Consider the following 21,618-nt stretch of genomic DNA (forward strand, 5'->3'; position numbering starts at 1 on the left):
AGCCTCACTGTAAGGGAGTTTACCCATATTAGCTACAGGAGATGCAGTCTTACTATGTAAGGGTTTGCCATCATTTACAAGGATTTTACATGGATATAGTCCGAACTGAAAAGAATGCCTTCAATATTCAGAGGTACTTTATTATCAAATTTTCTCTTAAAACTCAAGGAAATAAGTTAAAATAGTTATATATTTTTAAATTTTTAGAAAATAATTATTTCTATTGTACAAGGGAACCATATTTATCATTTATTTAAGGAGTTCGTCAATTGAATTGTACTATTAGATTTAAATTAAGTTGCAAATATCTTTAATTCGTTCTAAATATTAGTTATTTTATTATCAGTCATTAATTAACAATAATAATAATTTAAGATTACTCTAGCCTTAATTTATCACCAAATTACTTTGGTGTTGAGTATGAAATGTATTTATTTAAAATTAAACTGCTGCACTTCCAATAGTTAACGAGTTTGCTGATATTGTTCCATTAACGGTGAATACATCTCCTTCTTGTGGTTTTAACACCGGTGGTTCAACTGTGCTTGCGACGGAATCTGTATCAGAAAATGGTGATTCTGTTGATGATGAAGTTATAGATAGTGTATCAACTTCTAAAGCCGCAGCCATTAATCGTTTTTGATGTGCACGCAATACAAATACAGTAACACCAAATATACCACATATTATAACAATTATCATTAGTAGAAAATGCGAAAACGGCTTTTCTGTAACTAAAATGTTTATATCATTTGAAATTTGATTGATAAGGTATTTTTGATGATATTTGGGCAATGAGATTTTTATTTCGCCATAATTGACCTGAATCGAATTTTTTTTTTGTTTGAATTTAAAAACAATAGTAATTTACAATAATACTGTCTGAAATAATGAAATTTTGAGTTCGTTAAATTTAACATGGAGTAAAACTGAGTATTAAGTTTGCAGATCACCATTGATTATTATTTCAAATATTCGCGATATAAGTTTGATAAGACTTCGAAAAATTTCAATATATATCTTTACTTACCAACTTCAGCTGATAATTGCCGCATTTGTCTTTGCTGTCTTACTTCATTTATCATATTTTCATATGGAATCGATTCAATTTGTGAAGAACCATGACCGTAAGCCGTTGGTAAATTAATACCTGCACGTACAGTTAATGTATCTGGTTGAAATGTACATAATACAAGGAATCTTCGGGTACTATGAGTTAAAATTGGTAAATTTTCTTGTACAATTATAAAAGTCGCAACTGTTGTTTCATTAACAACACTTCCGCATTCTTCATGGTTAATTCGTAACGTATATGTATCCCGAGCACTATCAGCTAGTCCCTCAATTGAACATCTCTCCTTACCGTCTGAATTTTCTACAGATATTCGCCCGCCAAAATATGGTCCCGTTTCTACATCTACTTCACTTACAGTTGGTAAACATAGTGTGGCTCTAGCAGAAACTAAACAAAATATTTTACATTAATTAAAACAATATTATTAAACGGTTTTCCATTTTCTGAAAACTTACATCCTTTTGTATCTAAAACAATACTATTTGAGCCACTTAAATCTTGATTTTCATTGTCATTGTGAATAATATCGTCAAATTCTTCACTTGATCGATCATTTCGATTTTCTTTACGATTGTTTTCCTCAATAGGTTTTACTTCGAATGTATATGTAGTTGCCATACGTAGACCATTAATACTTGTTGAATACGATTTCGATTCACGATTATTTGTTATTGAATTGTGTTCTGAATCATCTGTAACAGTCTTAGAGCGGCAACGATGTGGCCCCCATGATTGCAATTCACAATAATGTACTTGAAAAGCTCGTAACGCATCATCATCATCGGATTTTATCCAATCCCAGTGTAATTTTACTGCTCTATAATCGGAATTACCACTTAAATGTGTAATACCTGAAATCAAATAAGATAATTTATGATAAAAGGGTTTCTGAAAATAAAGGATTTTGTGTTTCATCGAAAATATATTTCGAAAATAACAGAAGGAACGTTAAATAATCCAAAAAAAAAATATTTTTCCCAGGAGTCAAGGAAAACGCGATTGAAGAGTTGTATGTGTTTTTCATTCGACGTAAAATAGCTACAAATTAAGAGAGCAAGTCGCAAAACTCAACAATTTTTATGGCCACCCCCTAAGATATGGGAAAAGCACCCCCCTTAGTTACCCTTATAACTTATGTTATTTATATCTTGATATCTCGAAAACCAAGGCATATATCGAAGAATTGTATTCCTATTTTTCGTCTACATTCATGAAGTTATAACAAAATTCATCATCAAAGTTGAAAATAAGGTACAAATAATTTCAACCCTAAATCTACCATTGCCCAGGTGCTCGTACTACCTTATATCTGCGACCAGGCACAAAAGCGAACTCCAAACTACGGAAATGGGTAAGTATTATGAACTGTTTGGTTCGCCTTCGTGCCTGCAACTTTACATAAAACAAAAAAGTTATAAACTTGTTATATTCTACTTAATTTTTTTTTTCAATTAACATGAGTTGTGGTGGAATTTATTGTTGTTTTTATTCTGTGAATTTTTTTATACGTGATAAGACAATCTTATGAAAACCCGTTACGTCATTACGAACTAACAATTCATTCTAATGAAAGTATAATATGCGATAAATATATTACTTGTAATTATTTTAAGCGATTATTATAGATATTTACTTTCGTGTAATATGTGCACTTATACAGTATGATTTTTCATAAAGTTTCCACCTTTGTATTTCTCAAACGTATAATGGGAAATAAAAAAAAAAACGCGATAACACGTATCAGCTCATTATAGGAGAATATATTTTTTTTTGTTGATAAAACTTATTTGTTTTTTGATTATTAACTTTTTATACTGAAAAATTTCTGAAATTAGGTAACAAAATTTGAGGTTTGGGAAAAAATATTTTTTTTTTAAATTTGTTTTTTTGCGACAATGCAGTTACAGTCAAATTATCAGTAACATTTTTTCAGTATTTCGTTAGAGGACGTTCAAACCTTAATTGGATCCAAAAGCAATAGTGTATTTTCTTGTACGATGATACGGAACGAGAATTAAACGAAAAAAACACGTTTTTTTAATTTAAAAGAGGCCTAAACATTCAAAAAAATTCTTTTCTCAACCCCAAATTTAAATTTTCTTCCTGGAATGTCATTTTACCTTACTTGATTTGGCCAAATTTTTTAATTCATTTTGAACTAACTGCCCGTACTTCTTCTCTATTGCGCATGAATTTGAAAATGATCGGAGCATTATTACGCAAGTAGTGTTTTTTCTCGCATTTTTTTGCTGATGATTTATTTTTTACGAACTAATAATAATGTAGCTGTCTTTAAACAGTCACCTAACTAATTTTCCTTTTAGTTATGACGAATTATTGTAATCTTAGACTGCGGGGTTTAGATGAACAGCTCTGTGCTAGAAGATGGTACGTATTTACTTTTAAAACAAGTGAAAACAAACAATTGACTGAGTTAATTGTTGAAATACCATGTATAGGCAGTGTTGATGCGCAGTCGTTTGTTTTTGTGACGTCACGTAAATAACAAAAGATATTCACTTTTAAATAGACACACACACAACTGATATTCCTATATTAATACATACTATAAAATTTGCACCTAATTAACGCCCTCGTGGGTAAACAGTGATGTTTACAAAAAAATGTTTCAAACAAAAGTTTTTTTATTTTTTTATAAGGAACATTTTTTACATTTAAACTTTTGTTCTATCTCTAACGGTTTACAAGATGGGTCCTACGGACCCAAGACCCAATTGACCTATGATGCTTTTTACGAACTTGACCTCACTTTTTACGTCCTGAGTACGCTGTAAAAATTTCAGCTCGATATCATTTTTCGTTTTTGAGTTATCGTGTCCACAGACGGATGGACGGACGGACAACCGGAAATGGATTAATTAGGTGATTCTATGAACACCTATACCAAAATTTTTTTCGTAACATCAATATTTTTAAGCGTTACAAACTTGGGACGAAACTTAATATACTATGTATATTTCATATATACATGGTATAAAAATGACAGACAATAGCAGATGAAGAGTGCCTCAGAACGATCAAGAACATTGCACTGTTTCCGAAGCTAAAATTATATTAAATCAATTTGTTACGTATTTGATACGATATCTGTAACTATAAATTCGATATGAATTGTTAAAGTAACGTTTCTACATGTAAAGGTAGAGTTACATATATTAATATAGGTAATAATGTTTCATGTACTGGAATATAAAAATAACCGTTTTTAAAACTAACGGACAAATTTTTTTTTCTTTTATTTAATTTTTTTTCATGTATTTCTCACGAATAAATAAAAATAATTGATATACAAAACATGATGATACATGAATTATAAATTATATTTGTTAAGTTTTTTATTTACTTATTCTTGAAAAAAAAATTTATTGATTGAATTATAATTAATGAATTACGCACATTCTTTAAAATATTCACACACGGCATTTAAAAAAGTAAAACATTGCATGAAAATTATCAAGTTTATAGGAGTGCTTAATGAATTGGTGACTGGATGTCAATTAAAATTGTGATAAATATGTCCTATGCATAAATGAACAACAATACTGACAATTCCGCAACAATATATAAAATTTTCTTAAATTAATCGATTATCGAAAAAAATTTTATTCATTTTTAAACTGATAGATATAACTTATAGATCCTTTATAAAATAACAAATAATTATTGTTTGAAATGTTTTTTTAACCTTCGAATTAAAAAGGGGGTGTTATAAGTTTGACCGCTATGTGTGTGTGTCTGTCTATGGTATCGTAGCGCTTAAACGGATGAACCGATTTTAATTTTTTTGGTTGCATTTGAAAGGTAATTTAATTAGTTCTTAGCTATTTCAAGTGCGAGCTTAGAGTTCCGTTCTTGAAAAAAGTAAACAATTGGCGATGATTTTCAAAATCGATTCAGTTTGGAAAAGGCATGACGTATAATTTTAACATATAAATAATTACTATGGAAATGAATGGTCAAATAAACCTGGCTCAATTCATTTTGAAAAGTGAAATGGTAAAATAATTTCAATTATAATATTTCCAAAAATTTGTCCCATCAAAAATGATAGCTCTCTAAGTATCCTTTTCATCTCACCTGATGTCCTTGACCATCACTTTGATAATGATTTAAGAAGGAGTGTTATAAGTTTAAAGTGTTTATCTGTGCGCCTGTCTGTTTCTCAGTGGTATCGTAGCCCCTAAACAATCGAATCGCCTTGATTGAGAACATTTTATAGCTAAGTTTCCAAAAATTGGTTTACAAGGAATACATCGCATTTGTCGGAGGTTTTTTAAATTTTGTAAATTTCACTTGTCGTAAGCATTCAATGGAAATCGAATCCAAAAATAAATTAATAAAATTTGCAACTATAAAAATTAGATAAAATAACAACTTACTAGTCGATCGAAAAAGAGGCTAGACAAATAATATATAAGTGATACAAAAGTAATTTACTTTCTTTTTATTGTGTATAGGCAATTTTATTACAGATATGACACACAAATAAGATACTGAACGAAATTATATCTTAAAAACCAAATCGGCGCGTTACATTTTTAGACCGTGAGTGTATTTTTCGTCAATAGCCAGCACGAATACCTACTAATGCCTCAACCAAATTAAAGCTATTTTTAAAATGCTTGTGAAAGTAAATTAAGTATTATCGTAAAGAAAAACTGTTTCCACTTTTATTGAATATTTAGATTCAATTTAATTCAAGTTGAATAAAAAATATTAATAATAATAATTAAATTCAAATACATATTAACTAGACCTGAACATTTCCAGTGTTTAACACAAATATGAATACCAATTTATTCATAAATGTATTATCTTTAAATAATAGTAAACTTTTTTTAAAAGAAGTTATTAGTGCCAAACAATTCATTTCTATTTAATTTGTCTTTTTAGTTTTTATATTTACTATAATTATCCGGCCCAGATTTACATGTCAAATTTAATTCACCATATAGTGATGACATTGCCTCACGTATATTGTGCGTATCAAACAGCATCGTATAAAACTTGATGAAAGCGTGTAATTTTTGTTAGGTCGTCATTTTTTATAATTTACATTGATCGGCATTTATTACCAAAAATAGATCGGGACTGCTGGCTCCACCCATATCAATCCTATGATAATTTTCATGATTACTTCGAAATAAAACGATTTCAGTCAAACTCCAAGAAACTATAGGTGACACAGTAACGGCACACAGTGGAGTATTTATATCAAATTTCTGTTCAAAATATAATGAAGGTGTTTTTATGCTCAAAATTGATTAAAAAGAATAGTTAGATGCAAAAGTACTTTTTATTTTTTTTTTTGAAACCACTAATTTGGGTCATTCTTTTCAGCTGTGATGTCAATTATTCGCTATTACTAATGTGCTTAATTCCGGGAGCAGGACTCCACATTCTTGAAATCCATTAGAGCTAGGTTAATTTTGATTATAAATTTGAAAAGTATGGCCCAAGTTTAGTAGGATTACATACTTGGGTTATCAAAATTGGATAAAATTTGGATGTGATAGAGCAAAGTTAAATTTTTTTGGATTCTGATGACGTCATAAAGTTAAAAATTCGACTTTTTTTGATAACACAGGCAAATCTGATCCGATCTTAATTGAATTTTTTTTGAAACCCACTAATTTTGGGTCATTCTTTTCATCTGTGATGTCAATTATTCGCTAGCTATTACTAATGTGCTTAATTCCGGGAGCAGGACTCCACATTCTTGAAATCCATTAGAGCTAGGTTAATTTTGATTATAAATTTGAAAAGTATGGCCCAAGTTTAGTAGGATTACATACTTGGTTTATCAAAATTGGATAAAATTTGGATGTGATAGAGCAAAGTTAAATTTTTTTGGATTCTGATGACGTCATAAAGTTAAAAATTCGACTTTTTTTTGATAACACAGGCAAATCTGATCCGATCTTAATGGAATTTTTTTTGAAACCCACTAATTTTGGGCCATTCTTTTCATCTTTGATGTCAGTTTTTCGCTAGGTATCACTTATGTGCTTAATTCCGGAACTAGAACTTCACATTCTTGAAACCCATTAGAGCTAGGTTAATTTCGATTACAAATTTGACAAGTATGACCCAAATTTAGTAGGATTACATACTTGGTTTATCAAAATTACCAATATGGTACTTCATGCTACCTTTTAATGAACAGCGAATATATTAATAATAATTACAATTTTTATCCAATTTTGTTTTTATTACTCTGTATTATTTACTTTATTTATTATCAGCAAAATTTCGATTTTAGAGGTCCTTATGCTTTTTTTGCGTAGAGAGAAATCAATACTTTAATTTGATACTCTATTATTTGAATAAATTTTATAAAGTTTATTAATTAAATGTATTTTGCCTTTACTCTTATGTTAAATACTATGAGTATACGAATTTTCATCAAAATCGTTAGAGCCGATCCCGATATATATAAGACGCAACCTAAATACTTGCCACTGGCGCTTTGTACCCTCGTTACGGCCCGGGCTTTCAGATGCGAGATGTTCAATAATGATAGAAACATCAAAAATTGAGCCATCTTAAAATAAATCTTGTGCCATAATAATCTAAAAGTGAGATTTAAATTTACCTATATAAATATTTAAAAAAAATTCTAATATATTTTTTTTACTTTATTTAAAAATTAAAACACCGCTATTCAAGGCAGTAAACAATTTTTTTATACTTTTTTGGTTAAGAAATCACCGTTAGTAAATTTTATTTTTGTAAATAAAAAGTAAAAATACCTAGAAGCATTTTATGTGTATTTTTTTTATATTTATTTATTGTAATTAATCTGTATCAAATATTTCAAATGTTAATCATTAATTATATTTTTATTGTTATGATGTCTGTTTTACCTTCATGTATTCATCAAAAGTACTTTATATTATTTATAATGTGCAGATACTTTGAAGGTCAAAATAATAATATAAAAAATATTTTTTTTATTTATTATTTATTATTTAATAAAAAAAGTAAATATGAAATGCGATGAATAAAAATAATTTTAGTAACGGAACTGTACATTAAAATAAAAGAATTAATTTTATTTCATCTATAATAAATTTTTGTTATTTTTTTCCATTGATTTGCCAAAGAAATTAATTAGTTTAGTATCCGGTTAGTAGAATGTTATAAACAGTAGTTCACATCGCGATATATATGCACTTTGAACTGTAAAGACTAAAAATTTATTTGAATATTTCATTAAACTATCAATAAATTACAATTAAAATACCTAATATCTGTCGAATACGGCTCTTAAAGGTTTTAAGGGTTTTTTCATAGCTTATTATGAATCTAGTAACATTGATACATTTTTGGAAAGGTAATGGGCTGATGAAGTTTTTCCTGAAATGGACACGTCAAATACGTCATACTTTTTTCGAGTAATCAATTCTTTAGAAAAACATGTTATATTTGATGCGTTTATTGAATTTTCAAATGTTCTCTCACTCAATAGCCTTTGAGTAACGGATTTTGTGGTATTTGGTCATTGTTACGCCGATTTCTTTGTAGTTGGCATTATGATATTACCGTCTCAAATCAACAAAAATTGGACCTACTTTTAAATGGTTTGAAACCCTTAAAAATTAGATTAAAGATTTATTTTTAAAACTAGCTTTTTAATTATTATTAATAATTTCTTTTAAAAAAAATTTTGTTAAAAAAAAACACAAAAATAAATTAATTACCAACTAATTAAGTACCAAGAATTACTAAAATAAAAGTTTTTATACCATGTATATGAAATATATCAAGGTATTCTGAGTTTAGTCCCAAGTTTGTATCGCTTAAAAGTATTGATAAAAGTAGTAGAAAAAAAGGCGCCTATCTGGGCGAGGTTTAGTCTTCGGTCGTTGCGTATTTTGTATTGCGCATCAGGCTGTGTTTTGTTTTCAATCACTTTCTCAAAACAGTATCAACTGTTTTCAATCACTTAGGCAGCCTGATGCACAGTACAAAAAAACGCAACGACCGATGACTAGACCCTGCCCAGATAGGCGACGTAAATTCAGCAATAGGCGCTTATAGCTCGGCATAGGAGATTTCACGTCCTTTTTTATATATATATATATATATATATATATATATATATATATGCTCTTGCAATAAAGTTGTCTACTACTAAAGTTCAACTATGAAAAATTATGTTAAATTGTTCCAGATATTTATTCTTTAAATTATAATATCGTTGGTAGGGTACTTAGGGAACATGTTGTACTAAGAACAATTGAAATTCTGTACTTTGAAAATAAAACACTTAAGTTCCATCATTAATTTGACTTTTTCAAAGACACTCTATAGGTATGGCCAAAAATAAATTATGTGGCTTTATTTTTTTTTATTTTTTGACAGTCTATTGTTAATTAAATTTCATACTACATATAAGTACTTACAAACAATTTGTACATGCTTAGAAATAACGGGTTATTCATTAATTCAATTGAAATGTAAAAATAAAAAAGTAACTGTCTTTAATGCAATTTCATTATTTTAAACACCTTATTTTACAAGTGGCCACTTTTTATTAAGTAATTAACTCGACTAAAATAAAAAGTTCATAAACGCCAAAAAATTCCCATATATAGGTATAGATAAGGTTAACTCCTAAATAGGTACGATGTAAAATAAAAACACATATTAAACGGGAATACAAAATGAAAATTAATTTATCTTAATTTCACAACCCATCTTAACTATTGAAACTTTGCGTGTACACACCCAAGATATGTATAAACACAGCTATTGTATACAACTGCGTTCTGCTGAAACTCACTGAACACAGTTGAGAAGAGTGATAGAACACTTAACAGGACACTGTCGATTGAACTACCACCTTCATGGGAATCTTTAATGATCTCATTTGCAGGGCCTGTATGAAGGGCGATGATCTCTATACATATTATTTGCACCTGCAGAGTCTTGCAGGGTGTTAAATATAGAATGTTTGGGTCCGAAACTTTGGATCCATTAATCTTGGAAGCAATCCTACAAGTTATTTACTTATAATAGCACCTCTTACCCTAAAACATCACGCCTTCGGATGACAGGTTGTTCTCAAGGAAGGCACATAGGACCACTTCTTCTAGTTGCAAGGGACCCATTTGAGGTACCACTCTTTATTACTTTGGGCTTTCACGTAAGGGAAATTTTTAATACAAGCTGTGGGTAGGGTCTGGCGCGACCCTTTAGGTTCACACAAATAACTTCTCAGTATAATAAATAGTTATAAAAATAAATAAAATAAATAAAAACTCGATATTCTTCTATTTAACCAGGATGATGCAGCTTTAATAAAGAATACACACCCGGTCGGGAATAATGTTTTCTGTTTTTCCGGACCATTTAATTATGAAAAGCTGTTTTGCTTTTAATTCAAATACGATAATATCTTTTATCCATTTATAATACCAAGAGATTGCCACGCGCTTAAATTTTTAACTTTTTTATTTATTATAATCCGTATGAATTAACGAATTCAAAAAAGTGTAACAATGTCAAAGAACTTAATTAAATCATTAAGTTTTATAGTGATGTGACGGATATAATCAAATACTCGATTCCGAACAAAAACAGTATGCCAAATGTAAATGTAGAGCAATGGTGCGTATATTTAGCATCGCTCTTTAAACCGACTGGCTCTTGGTTGCTGAATTATAATCTTTTTACCCTATTATAGAATGGCAAGGGTTATGTGTCTGACCGATATGTATGTATGCACATCTGTTCGAACTTACCTTCTAAACTGCTTATCATAATTTGACAATGAGATATCGTTAGAAGCGTCTTGATAGCCCGCTGGTTATAGACTATGTTACTTCATATTAAATTCAATACGGCGCCCTCTAGAGGACACAAAGCTATGAAAGCACTTTTCAAATAATTATATGTTGTTATACTTTCTCACGAAATTATAACCCCAAAATGGATTTGTTAAAATAAAGTTCGGAAACTAAAACCCTGACAATTACAGAATCGCGCTCTTATTACTTAAATTAAGTATGAAAACAAGAAAATAGTCTCATCTGAAATTGTTATGATAAGTAAAATCGTCATTTCAGTCGGAGGACCTCTAAGATTAAACAGTTTTCCACAGGACCGAAAAGAGGTCCCTCGACTGTAATGACGATTTTACTTATCATAACTTACTTATCAAATTCGATTCGTTAGAGCGTCAGATTTTGTGACCTAAATTGATTTATAAGAAATTAAAATTATGCAATTTGCATGATTAATATGCCTTTTATAATTTCATTTTAAATTAACCGTAAATATAGGTACTAAATTCACGATTCGGTTAACCATAGTGATGAAAATGATTCCAAACTTGTTACTGAGGAGGTTTTTAGGGTCGCTGAACACGAATATCACGACAGAATCGAGCACTAGGTACCTGATGCAGTGGATCTCCAGGGTACCCGAGGTATCTTGGGCACCAGGTATCACTTCTGACGCGATATTCCCAAAAACCTCCACCTCCAGGTATCCAGTTTGGAATCATGTTCATACCTATTAAACGAATTGTGAATTTAGTATATTTACGGTCAATTTAAAATGCAATTATAAAATGCATATTATTTATAAAAATTGCATATTTTTAATTTACTGACTCTCTAACGAATCGAATGCATAAAACCGCATTCAAATCCCTGTTACTGTTCAAATTTTCGAACTTCTGTGCTTCGTTTCTGCAACTATAATATGTAGTAACTATGTGCATGATATATATTTTGCCCATAAGTTGTTCACCTTTGTTGCCATAGGTTGTTTAGTTTAATAATGAGTAGAAGAAGATATATCAAGTCACTTACATTTCAAGTTTAATTTCAGTAATCACGTATGCATTTTACATTAGTAAACAGCCAGCTTGTTCGTATATGTACACATGCGTTTAATAATATGATGTTGATTATAATGATTGTCATTTTTATATAATATTTGTTCCGCTACTGGTGGTGGTGTTATCCAACTGACGATGACTCATTAAAATTATTATATTTGATAAAATAATAACATACTTTTATTTATCATAACACAATCTATTCACTCATTATACACCTATGACTGTTTATGGTTCTGTAGTTGTAGATTTAATATCCAAACATTTATACTTTTATGATTATTTACACTAAAGTGAATTTGGTATTTAATTATAATAAATAGTTTATGCTTAAGAAACTGGGCTCTTAATATTATTTCTTATACATTTTAAGCATATTGGATCGAACTCATGTAACAAGGACGAGAAACTCCTATGCCGACGAGCTATAAGCGCCCGTGGATGAATTTACGGAGCCTATCTGGTCTAGTCATCGGCGGTTGCGTATGTTGTACTGCACATCTCTCGAAAGACAGAAAAGCGATGTTTACACCATTGAAACAATTGAAATTGTTTTCAATCATTTTCAATTGATTGAAAACAAAAGACAGCCTGATGAGTAGAACAAAGCTCGCAAGACTAGACCTCGCTCAGATAGCCTCTTTTCTTCTTCTACCTTCTCCACTCGACTTTCAAGTCCTTGTTATATGAGGTCGTGCATATAGAGCCATCGTCGGGCCATGTATGTGTTATCTTCATTATGCCGATCGATACAATCTGGACGTCAGTGGCAGATTTTTAAATTTGCCGCCAATAGGCGATTTTAGTTTTGCTGTCCCTACTAACCTCTGCAATTCAATACCCTAGTTCACAATCATGTAAATTACATTTTTTTAGTCTATAAAATTACAATTTTATAATATGTGATTTATTGTCATCATTACATCAGATCGTTTTGTCCAGGGGTAAGAGTTTTTTTAAGGGTCTGGGTTATTTTAAATTTTCACATTTTTTAAGTACATATTTGGATCCAGCGACCAGAGAAACCACAAGGTAGCATTATTTTAGAGATATATTTAATTTTTTTTTTGTTGTATTTGCAAACAAATTGTGGGTTTTGAAACTTTTTTAGTTCAAATAAGGATTTAGCGTCTTCGAAAACTTCCAGAATAATAATATTTTCTTGATATTTTTGTTATAATCAAGTAACTAAAAATTGAATTTTCGGCCGTCATTTGAGTTTTCACATTTTTATGGTCAGATTCGAATTCAGCGACCCCAAAAGCCCCAAGATTGATATTTTCATCCTCATTTATTATTTTTAAAACGTTTCGGGAATTCGGGGGCATGAAAGTCTAATTTTCGAGAAAAGGAGTGCATAAAGGTCACAAACTAATTTTTTATCAGATAGTCAAATATAGAAGATACACAGATAAGAGTTTTGAAATATTTTGCAAATATGCGGACAATATTTTTCAGAAAATTATTTGAAATGAAATATTATACTATTTGAAGTTTTAAATTAACCACCATTCCCATTCTATTCAATTAAATGTATATTGAATTGATACATTGCGTGGCGTTGACTTTATATTGTCCGCCTCTGTTTAAATAGGAGTGAAAAAGTGTATTCATCTAATCGTCATATTTTGCATGAGAAAATATTATGCTCTTTTTTCCTGTAAAATGTAGATAATTTTGTAGGATATTTTTTAATAAAATTTTTTATAATCAACTATTAACATGCAAGGTAGGTATTATCTTTATATGATTGCAATATTACAAAAGAGTACGGTAGCCGAGCGATCAATCCATGTGGCATTTTATTATATAGAATTTGAACCTTAGTCAATTCAACTGTATATTTTTCATCTTAGTTAAGTTAGCCCCATAACGATTCTTCCTTCCTTATTTCTTCTTCTGCCTCGGAACTCAACCGTGTTTCGTTCCTAAAATACTAATTATATAAGTTTTATAAAACATGCTAATTATATTTCCGCATCTCAGTTTCATAATTTGGGAAGCTCAGCAAACAACTGTATATTAAAATAACTTAATGTTTATTTTTTGACGATTTTACAAAAAAATACAAATTTAACTGTTCCATTGTTAGTTGTTCATAGTACGAACTAGTAGTAAAATTAGGGGTGCAATACACAAAGCATGGCGAAAATTTGCTTAACCTACTTCTCAATAAAAGATCACAATAAAATAAAGAAAAAAAAATTGTAATCATTTTGAGTATAGACCAAAATAATGAAAAAATTAAAAATGCGAATTTTGCCATGAAAATCGTTTTATGGGTATCAAAAATTTTCTTTGTAACTTTTTCTAATAACTCTTTTCGATTTTTTTAACGTTAAGCAAAATATTAAGAATCAGCCCTAGGGTAATCGGTCTTTTGTCGCGTGGTAAATAAGCTCCCGAGTCGATGTGGAGCATTTTCTCACATAGGACATATATATGACAGAGCGGTGATTTTCGAAATAGAAGAGAAGGGGAAAATATGATAAAATTGGAAAAAATGTCTGCTCCTTGTCGAATAAGGTCCCTAACGACCACACAAATGTTACGTAACGCTTACAGGGGTTGCTAATTAGAAAACCTTAAAGCTTGTACTATATATGGATTCAAAAACCCAAAAAAACTCCTAGATACTGAATTTGAGCAATTTTTATGCTTTCTTACTTTTTATGCCTGTGTTACGCGATTACCACCTAAATATGCCCGCAGTCAACGAAACTAAAGGGTGGAGTTTGGTTCAAATACGAAAAGGATCATTGTTTTTTTATTATGAAAATTGTGACTTCATTTTTCCTGGTTATGGGTTAGTCTTATTCATTTGGGTCTAGAAAAGTTTTCGTTTATGACCTGTTGGTGTACGAGATTGCGAATTGGGTTTTAGTTACATCTGGTATTTGGAAACAGATTAATTATAAATATTTGTAGTATGTGTACCGACATTAGGTATATTCATATTCATTTATAAAAGAAAAAAACCATCTTGTAATTACAAAAAAAATGTACAGTTATTCCATATTATACTACTCAATCAAAATAAAATCTACAATTTAAACAAATATAATTTTAATATAGGTATAATCATTTTGTGTAATAGATATATTATTATTAAATTTAACTAGCTATCATTCATTATACGTATAGGCATTATTTCATTATTTTCTATGGCATCATTTTATTTTATATTATGGTTGGCTGTTTAATTTATCAATATTAGTAGCGAGACAGGATGGTAAAAATTTTTTAATTATTTAACGTAAGGCGAATAGCCACTAGTTTTTCTCAAATTAGAGTAAAAATAGCATTTCAGAAGACCAGTTGTTGTCCAGGTACTGATGAGGATGCTTAAGCATTTTTAACGGAATCAAACGGCATACTAACGGCATTTATATAATTCGCTTCGAATACTTATAGAAACACTATCAAGTAACACCGTACATATTTGTTGGTGCAGGGATGGGACAGCAAGGGATGTGACATTCATATTCTCACGTCCTTACTTGGAGCATCTTTTTCAACATGATTCCTGGTGGGTCATTTCACCCGAAAACATGGGCTTGCAGTTTACCACTTACAATATTAATTCCAATTCTACTATGAATATCATTCAATTGTAAGACTATCTAATTTAATTAAACCAATAAAATAATACTTTGACTTTTCTTCAATATACGCATACTATTAAAAAAAAGTTGCTTCCCGCTGTCTGCCTGTCCTTATGTATAAGCTTAGATCTTTAAAACTACGCAACGGATTTAAATGTGTTTTCTTAATAGATAAAGTGATTCAAGAAGAATGTTTATATGTATAATACATGCAAAATATAGTAGAGAAACACTGATAATTTTAGAGATTTCTAATGTGATGTCGTAAATAAACACATTTTTGTATATAGAGAGATTCTGTAATATACAACATTGCACAAGTTCGAAGCAGAGGCGGGTCGGTGTTCATTTAATAAAAAAAATCCTCTTTATCTACATTACTTTTAAAATAATTTAACAGAATAATTTGCTTTCCTTTTGCAACTAATAAATAAACTATCATGTATATTTCAAAATTAATATAAATTACCCAATAGGAAATTTTAAAACTATTTATTTAAAACAAAATAAAATAAATAAATAATTAAAGCCAAACTTTTAAAATTAATTAATATTCAAACTATAAACCACGAATATTGCACATTACTTCCGTTTTTATTATGCTACTTTTTAAGCGCCGCGTCATTAAAAATAATTATGCAAATAAGAAATTTGTAATAAAAGGATTTTTGTAACAATAATTAGGAACTATTTTTTCAAAAATTATATGTTGTTTTTAATAAAAATAAATAGATAAATTTAAATATTTCAAAATACAATTCACTAAACATCTAATTTATTTAATTAATATCTATTTTAATTAAATAATTTCGAAATTATTTAGCAAGTTCTACATTTTACAAAAGTTTCATGTTTAAATGAATTTATATTGTTGTTACGTACTTATTTGGCATGATATAATGTAGGTAGGTAAAAATGTATATTTGTGGCACTAAAAGTAAAATTTAGGGAATTTGGTTCCCAAAATTATCTTTAGTTAATTAAATTTTCATAGTTGATGGCTAATATCACATTATTCAGGAACATTAAAGGAATAAATAAAAAAGAAAATGACTTTAAAATTATTACGAGGGCAATAAAAAGTTGGTTTTGTTGGAACTGTTTGACGAAAATGAACCAGGAATCGGCTTCTTATTTTTGCATAATTGGACTGTAAAACTTGAAAAGACCCGTTGAAAACTTAAAACACCCGTTGAAAACTGAACACCTTATTTTCGGATCTATATTACCATCAACGATTTTTTACCATGTATATGAAATATACCAAGGTATACTAAGTTTAGTCCCAAATTTGTAACGCTTAAAAATCTGTCTCTCGTCTGTCCGCCTGTCATCACGATAACTCAAAAACGAAAAGAGATATCACGCTGAAATTTTTATAGCGTGCTTAAGAGTGAGGTCGAGTTCGTAAATGAGCAACATAGGGCAATTTGGTCTTGGGTCCGTAGGACCCATCTTGTAGACCGTTAGAGATAGAACAAAAGTTTAAATAACTTTTATTTGAAACATTTTTTCGTAAACATCAGTGTTTACCCGTGAGAGCGCAAATTATGCGAAAATTGTATAGTATGTATTATATGGGAATATCAGTTATATATGTGTGACATGTATGTATGTGTAATGTGACAGAGAAATCAAAACTTTCTATACATGGTATTTCAACAATTAACTCAGTCAATTGTTTGTTTCACTTGTTTCAATCAAGTCTCAATCAATATTAGAAGATAGAGGAAAGATTTAAAGAACAAAAAAACTAATGACTTCTATTTGGAAAAATTTTCCCGAAAAACGATTAGCTGGGTGTAGAAACTATGTTTCCTACAAAAAATGTTACCATTTTAATCAGGAATAACTATCTAATTTAAAGCAATTTTGAATCAGAGTGGGCTTTTAATTGAATCTGAGAGACTAGGTCGAAATTCATATCAAAGTATCCTGTATAGAGTGTATCAGTCAGCAAAATTGGCCTTGACTGTAATAAAATTTACCAAGATGATTGAAAAAATGACAGGTGATTTTAAATGTATGTTTAATGAAATCGCTAATAATTATAATAGAGCCCAATTCATATAATATACAGACACACAAATTAACAAACTATTATAAAAATTATGTTTCATATAGTACACATACGTACGATTAAATTGTGATGTGATGATTGGAACGGTATTATTGAATGATTGAATGAAAAAAAACGGATATCCGGTGTTTATACTTACTGTAGAACATTCTAGATACAATATATTATAATACTAATGTAACAATGAGTTTACCTCAAAAATTTGGTTTCATGACTATAGAACACAAAATAACCAGTAGCAAAAGAACTTAGGTAAAAATAACTACTGCCAAAAAAAATACCGAATTGGAAAGCCCGATGTTAAACGTGGCCGGTGGCAATAGTATTCGATGTTGAAAGACCTCATTTCAATAAGAACTTTTAAAAAGCAAGCTTGATTACTCTATCTATGACACCACAGATTTGAAGATTAAATTTTGCAATAATACATACATACATTTTGTCAAAATTTATCAATTTCATAAGCAAATTTTTAAAAAACATTTAAATACCCGGTATGTGTATTGTTTGTTTTCTTCTTCGACTAAGTACAATTACATCGTACTTACACTCTGTTTGGAAAGGTCAAGCAAAATTTGTGTACGGTCTACTCAAGCTAATTTTAATATGATGATATATACGTGGTTCAATAATAGTTTCAGACAGTTTTGAAAACGATTTCCAAACACTAAAATCTTGTAGGTAAAGTTTTGAAACAAAAATATACAAAACTTTGAATCACTTGTATATTGCTAATGTGCAATAGCCATAGGGGGCCCTAGAACAAAATTCGCAAACTCTTTGTTTGTGAGGACCAACATAAAATAAACCAACTCTATCGTTTATCATGTTTTACGAATTTTAATATAATTTATTTTTCGAAACTATACATCAATCGGCTCATCAACTTGTATCTTCTCAGTCTCATAGAAAGGAAACAAACCTCTGGAAACTAAACTATGTACTTGGTTAATTGTGCCCAATTTCATACCAACTAGGCCTGATAACATAAAAGGAGTAAAAATCAAATCAATATTTTTTTGAGAAAACGAATTTCACTCGTTTAATATTTTCAGATGGAGTTGGTATGCAATAAGATACAATTTTAAACTTTTTATCTTTTACTGCTTTGGAGGAAAGCTCTGGAAATTAATTTGCGTTTCATGTTTTTAACTTTAAATATAAATAGTACGAGCATGTAATTTTTTTTTTTCAAATAACGTTAAAATCTGAGGGTGAAAGTAAAATTTTCTGACTCGATACGTCTATTTATCAATTTTTCCCCAAAAATGGAATATAATTTAAAAGGGAAAGTCAACACAATGAAAATTAATTTATTTCTCGTCTCTTATAATATTAACTTCTCTTATATCATTAATTGTAATCAAATAAAACCATATTTTTAATGTTACATTGTGGTTAAACTTATTTAGCAGTTGACCGGAATACAATACGTGTTGTAAGTAAATTTTGAAATTGGATATGGATGAAATTTCTGGTCAGTGACCTGACTAATAAATAAATCGACTACAAAAATACACGCCAATTTAAAATTAACGTCAAATACTGGTATTTCAAATCGATAACTTTCTAAATAGTAACGTAGATGTAACAGTAACTTTATTATTTCAAGAAAATATGCTAAAATTCAAGAATTTATGCTAGTAGTTCCCGAAAACAAGCCAGTTAATGGAATGAGAATGCCAAATGTACATTTACTTTATTTCTGGACTTTCGTCAAATGTCTTGGTTTCGTCAAAAATCTGTAATAAACACTGGATAGTGGATGCCTATACTTTTACCATGCAATGTTTACCATGCGTATGTGCATATACATTTGCGCGAATGTAATTGTTTTTTACTTTTTACACATACATTTTGCGTTTGAGATAGCTTCTATTCCCTACGCTTTCTGTGACATCATCCACGATCCAACGGTATCAGACGATTCTACACTATCAAACGATTGGAAACTTGCACTGAATAACACAATGCGATTGCACGTTATGCGATCGTAGGGATAGTAGGGACAACAGACTTGATGAGGCCTTCAAATTGTAGGAAATGAGTTGAAAATTGTCAAAAAGTCATCCAAGGATTGAAGAAGATATTCCCGTGTTTTGAAGCCTCTATAGGGGCCTTATGAAGAAAAAGTGACCAGGGCCTCCAAAAGATTAAAGACAACCCTGAAGACAGTACGCATTACACAATAAAGCAACTGCCAAGTCCATCTCACATCGAACCAGTTGACTATCTGACAAAATATAAAGCGTCATAAAGCGTATAAAATTAGAGTATGTTTAACAAACTCAGGGTAAACAGAGGAAAGCTAATTGTATTTTTAAATCATTCTCTTTATGTTACATTATGACCTCCAAAATGCCGTAAGCTCAAAATTATATTAATAATATTATCCGCCTTTTTCCTGCTTGCATTTAACTTTCTCGGATGTTGCAGAATAACTCATGTGCAAAATTTGCTGCGTCTTGTTGCACCGCTGCAGTTCAATTAACCTTAACTTTTCATATACTACAATAACGTTAATTTTTAATTTGAGAACACAGCTGTGTGAAAGTTTTTTCTTAATTTGAGCATCTAACGAAAAACAAGTATTATGTAGTGTAAAACGGTCTAAAATTGTTTGCTAAAATACTTAAACATTATTCAAACAATATATAAGCAAAATAATTTTAGCAATATATAAGCAATATAATTTTTCTAATAGGATTTCTAGTTCGATATCATATATTGCTTGTATAATATTTTAAATTTGTACTTTTATTCTTTTTAGATAAAATTAAATTGTCAATTATTATTAAATTATTTAAAATTTAATGAATTTAAATCCAAAAACAAAAAAAAAAAAAATATATATATATATTTTAAACAAAATTCGACCTTATATTCCAAAAATTTAGAAAATTAATAAGACTCGATTATTATTTGAAAATAAGACCCACAATTTTATCTCCCGATAACAATAATTTTACGAGTTGATCATGCGTATATATTGAAGTCAAGTTGACACAGGTCTGCGTATTTTAGCCTTTACGTTAACTTTGCAATTCTACCGCTTTGCAGGCATGGCTAACTCTGGTTTCTCGTATAGATATTTAGTTGAAATAAAATAATTGGCGGTGCTAAAAGAAAAAAGTAAAAAGAAGTATCAATAATGTATAATTTTTATGTACGAAAAGATCGGTTTAAAAAGAGTGACATCTTAAAATTTCCAAAATGATTCCAATCAATAAAAGAATTCCACTATATAACATAAATATCTCTATATAACATAGAGATCAGTGAAGAATTCCGAATACTATTTATGGTTGCAGCCTCACTTTTTGATAACAACGATTCAGTTTATAAATAGAACAAACAATCAAACACCATTTATACAAATAATCCTTACCATTATTATTATTGATATTCGATGTTGATGGATTTTGCAATGCTGGTAAGCCACAAACATAATTCAAAATTAAAATTAAATTTATTGAACTACTGCTTATAAATATACTGATTAACGACATTTCGAACAAAACACAAACACACCACTATTTAATATTATAAACAATAAATAAATAATAGTAAATAAATCAAAATTATTTAAAATGTTTTTATTGTCATTTTCTAGATTCGATTTTTATAGTATTAACAAAACATTTCATCAAAATTATTGTTGTTGTTTGTTTTTGTTTAATATTTTGGAAATACCAACAATAGAATATAACAACATATAATAAAGATGATTTTGGAACACAGTTTTAATTTGATATCCATCCAACATGCAGTTAGTTCAAAAGTTTATTCTTCTAGTGTGTGTAGTTTTATGTTCTGCAAGAAGTTGAAACAAAATCCATCCACCTCTGCACATATACACCACAAACAGAGTGTTTATGTTATAAAATATGAAGTGTACCTATGTAAGTGTGATGGTATGTTCGCGATGTGGATGGCCGTATAGTTGTTGTTGTCGTTGTGTTTGAATACCTATTAAAGATGATGA

The 21,618-nt window shown here is 29.5% G+C and overlaps 1 protein-coding gene across 1 annotated transcript; it reads right to left on the reverse strand.

Moving 5' to 3' along the window:
* Positions 1-385: 385 nt before the first annotated feature.
* Positions 386-21,142, reverse strand: LOC123292408. Its single transcript, XM_044873061.1, has 4 exons — positions 21,022-21,142; positions 1,531-1,926; positions 1,031-1,462; positions 386-734 (listed from the first exon to the last, which is right to left on the reverse strand). The coding sequence occupies exons 1-4, from the start codon at positions 21,140-21,142 to the stop codon at positions 442-444; spliced, it is 1,242 nt and encodes a 413-aa protein (XP_044728996.1). The 3' UTR covers positions 386-441.
* Between the last annotated feature and the right edge of the window lie 476 nt (positions 21,143-21,618).

The sequence above is a fragment of the Chrysoperla carnea genome, chromosome 1 (assembly GCF_905475395.1).
Source record: "Chrysoperla carnea chromosome 1, inChrCarn1.1, whole genome shotgun sequence".
NCBI classification, from domain to species: Eukaryota; Metazoa; Arthropoda; class Insecta; order Neuroptera; family Chrysopidae; genus Chrysoperla; species Chrysoperla carnea.

Coding starts and splice junctions, on each gene's coding strand:
- LOC123292408 (XM_044873061.1), bottom strand. CDS start 21,142: ATGTCGTTAATCAGTATATTTATAAGCAGTAGTTCAATAAATTTAATT. Junction 1,927..21,021: donor GAATATCAATAATAATAATG/GTAAGGATTATT, acceptor ATTTGATTTCAG/GTATTACACATTTAAGTGGT. Junction 735..1,030: donor GCAATTATCAGCTGAAGTTG/GTAAGTAAAGAT, acceptor TAAACATTTTAG/TTACAGAAAAGCCGTTTTCG.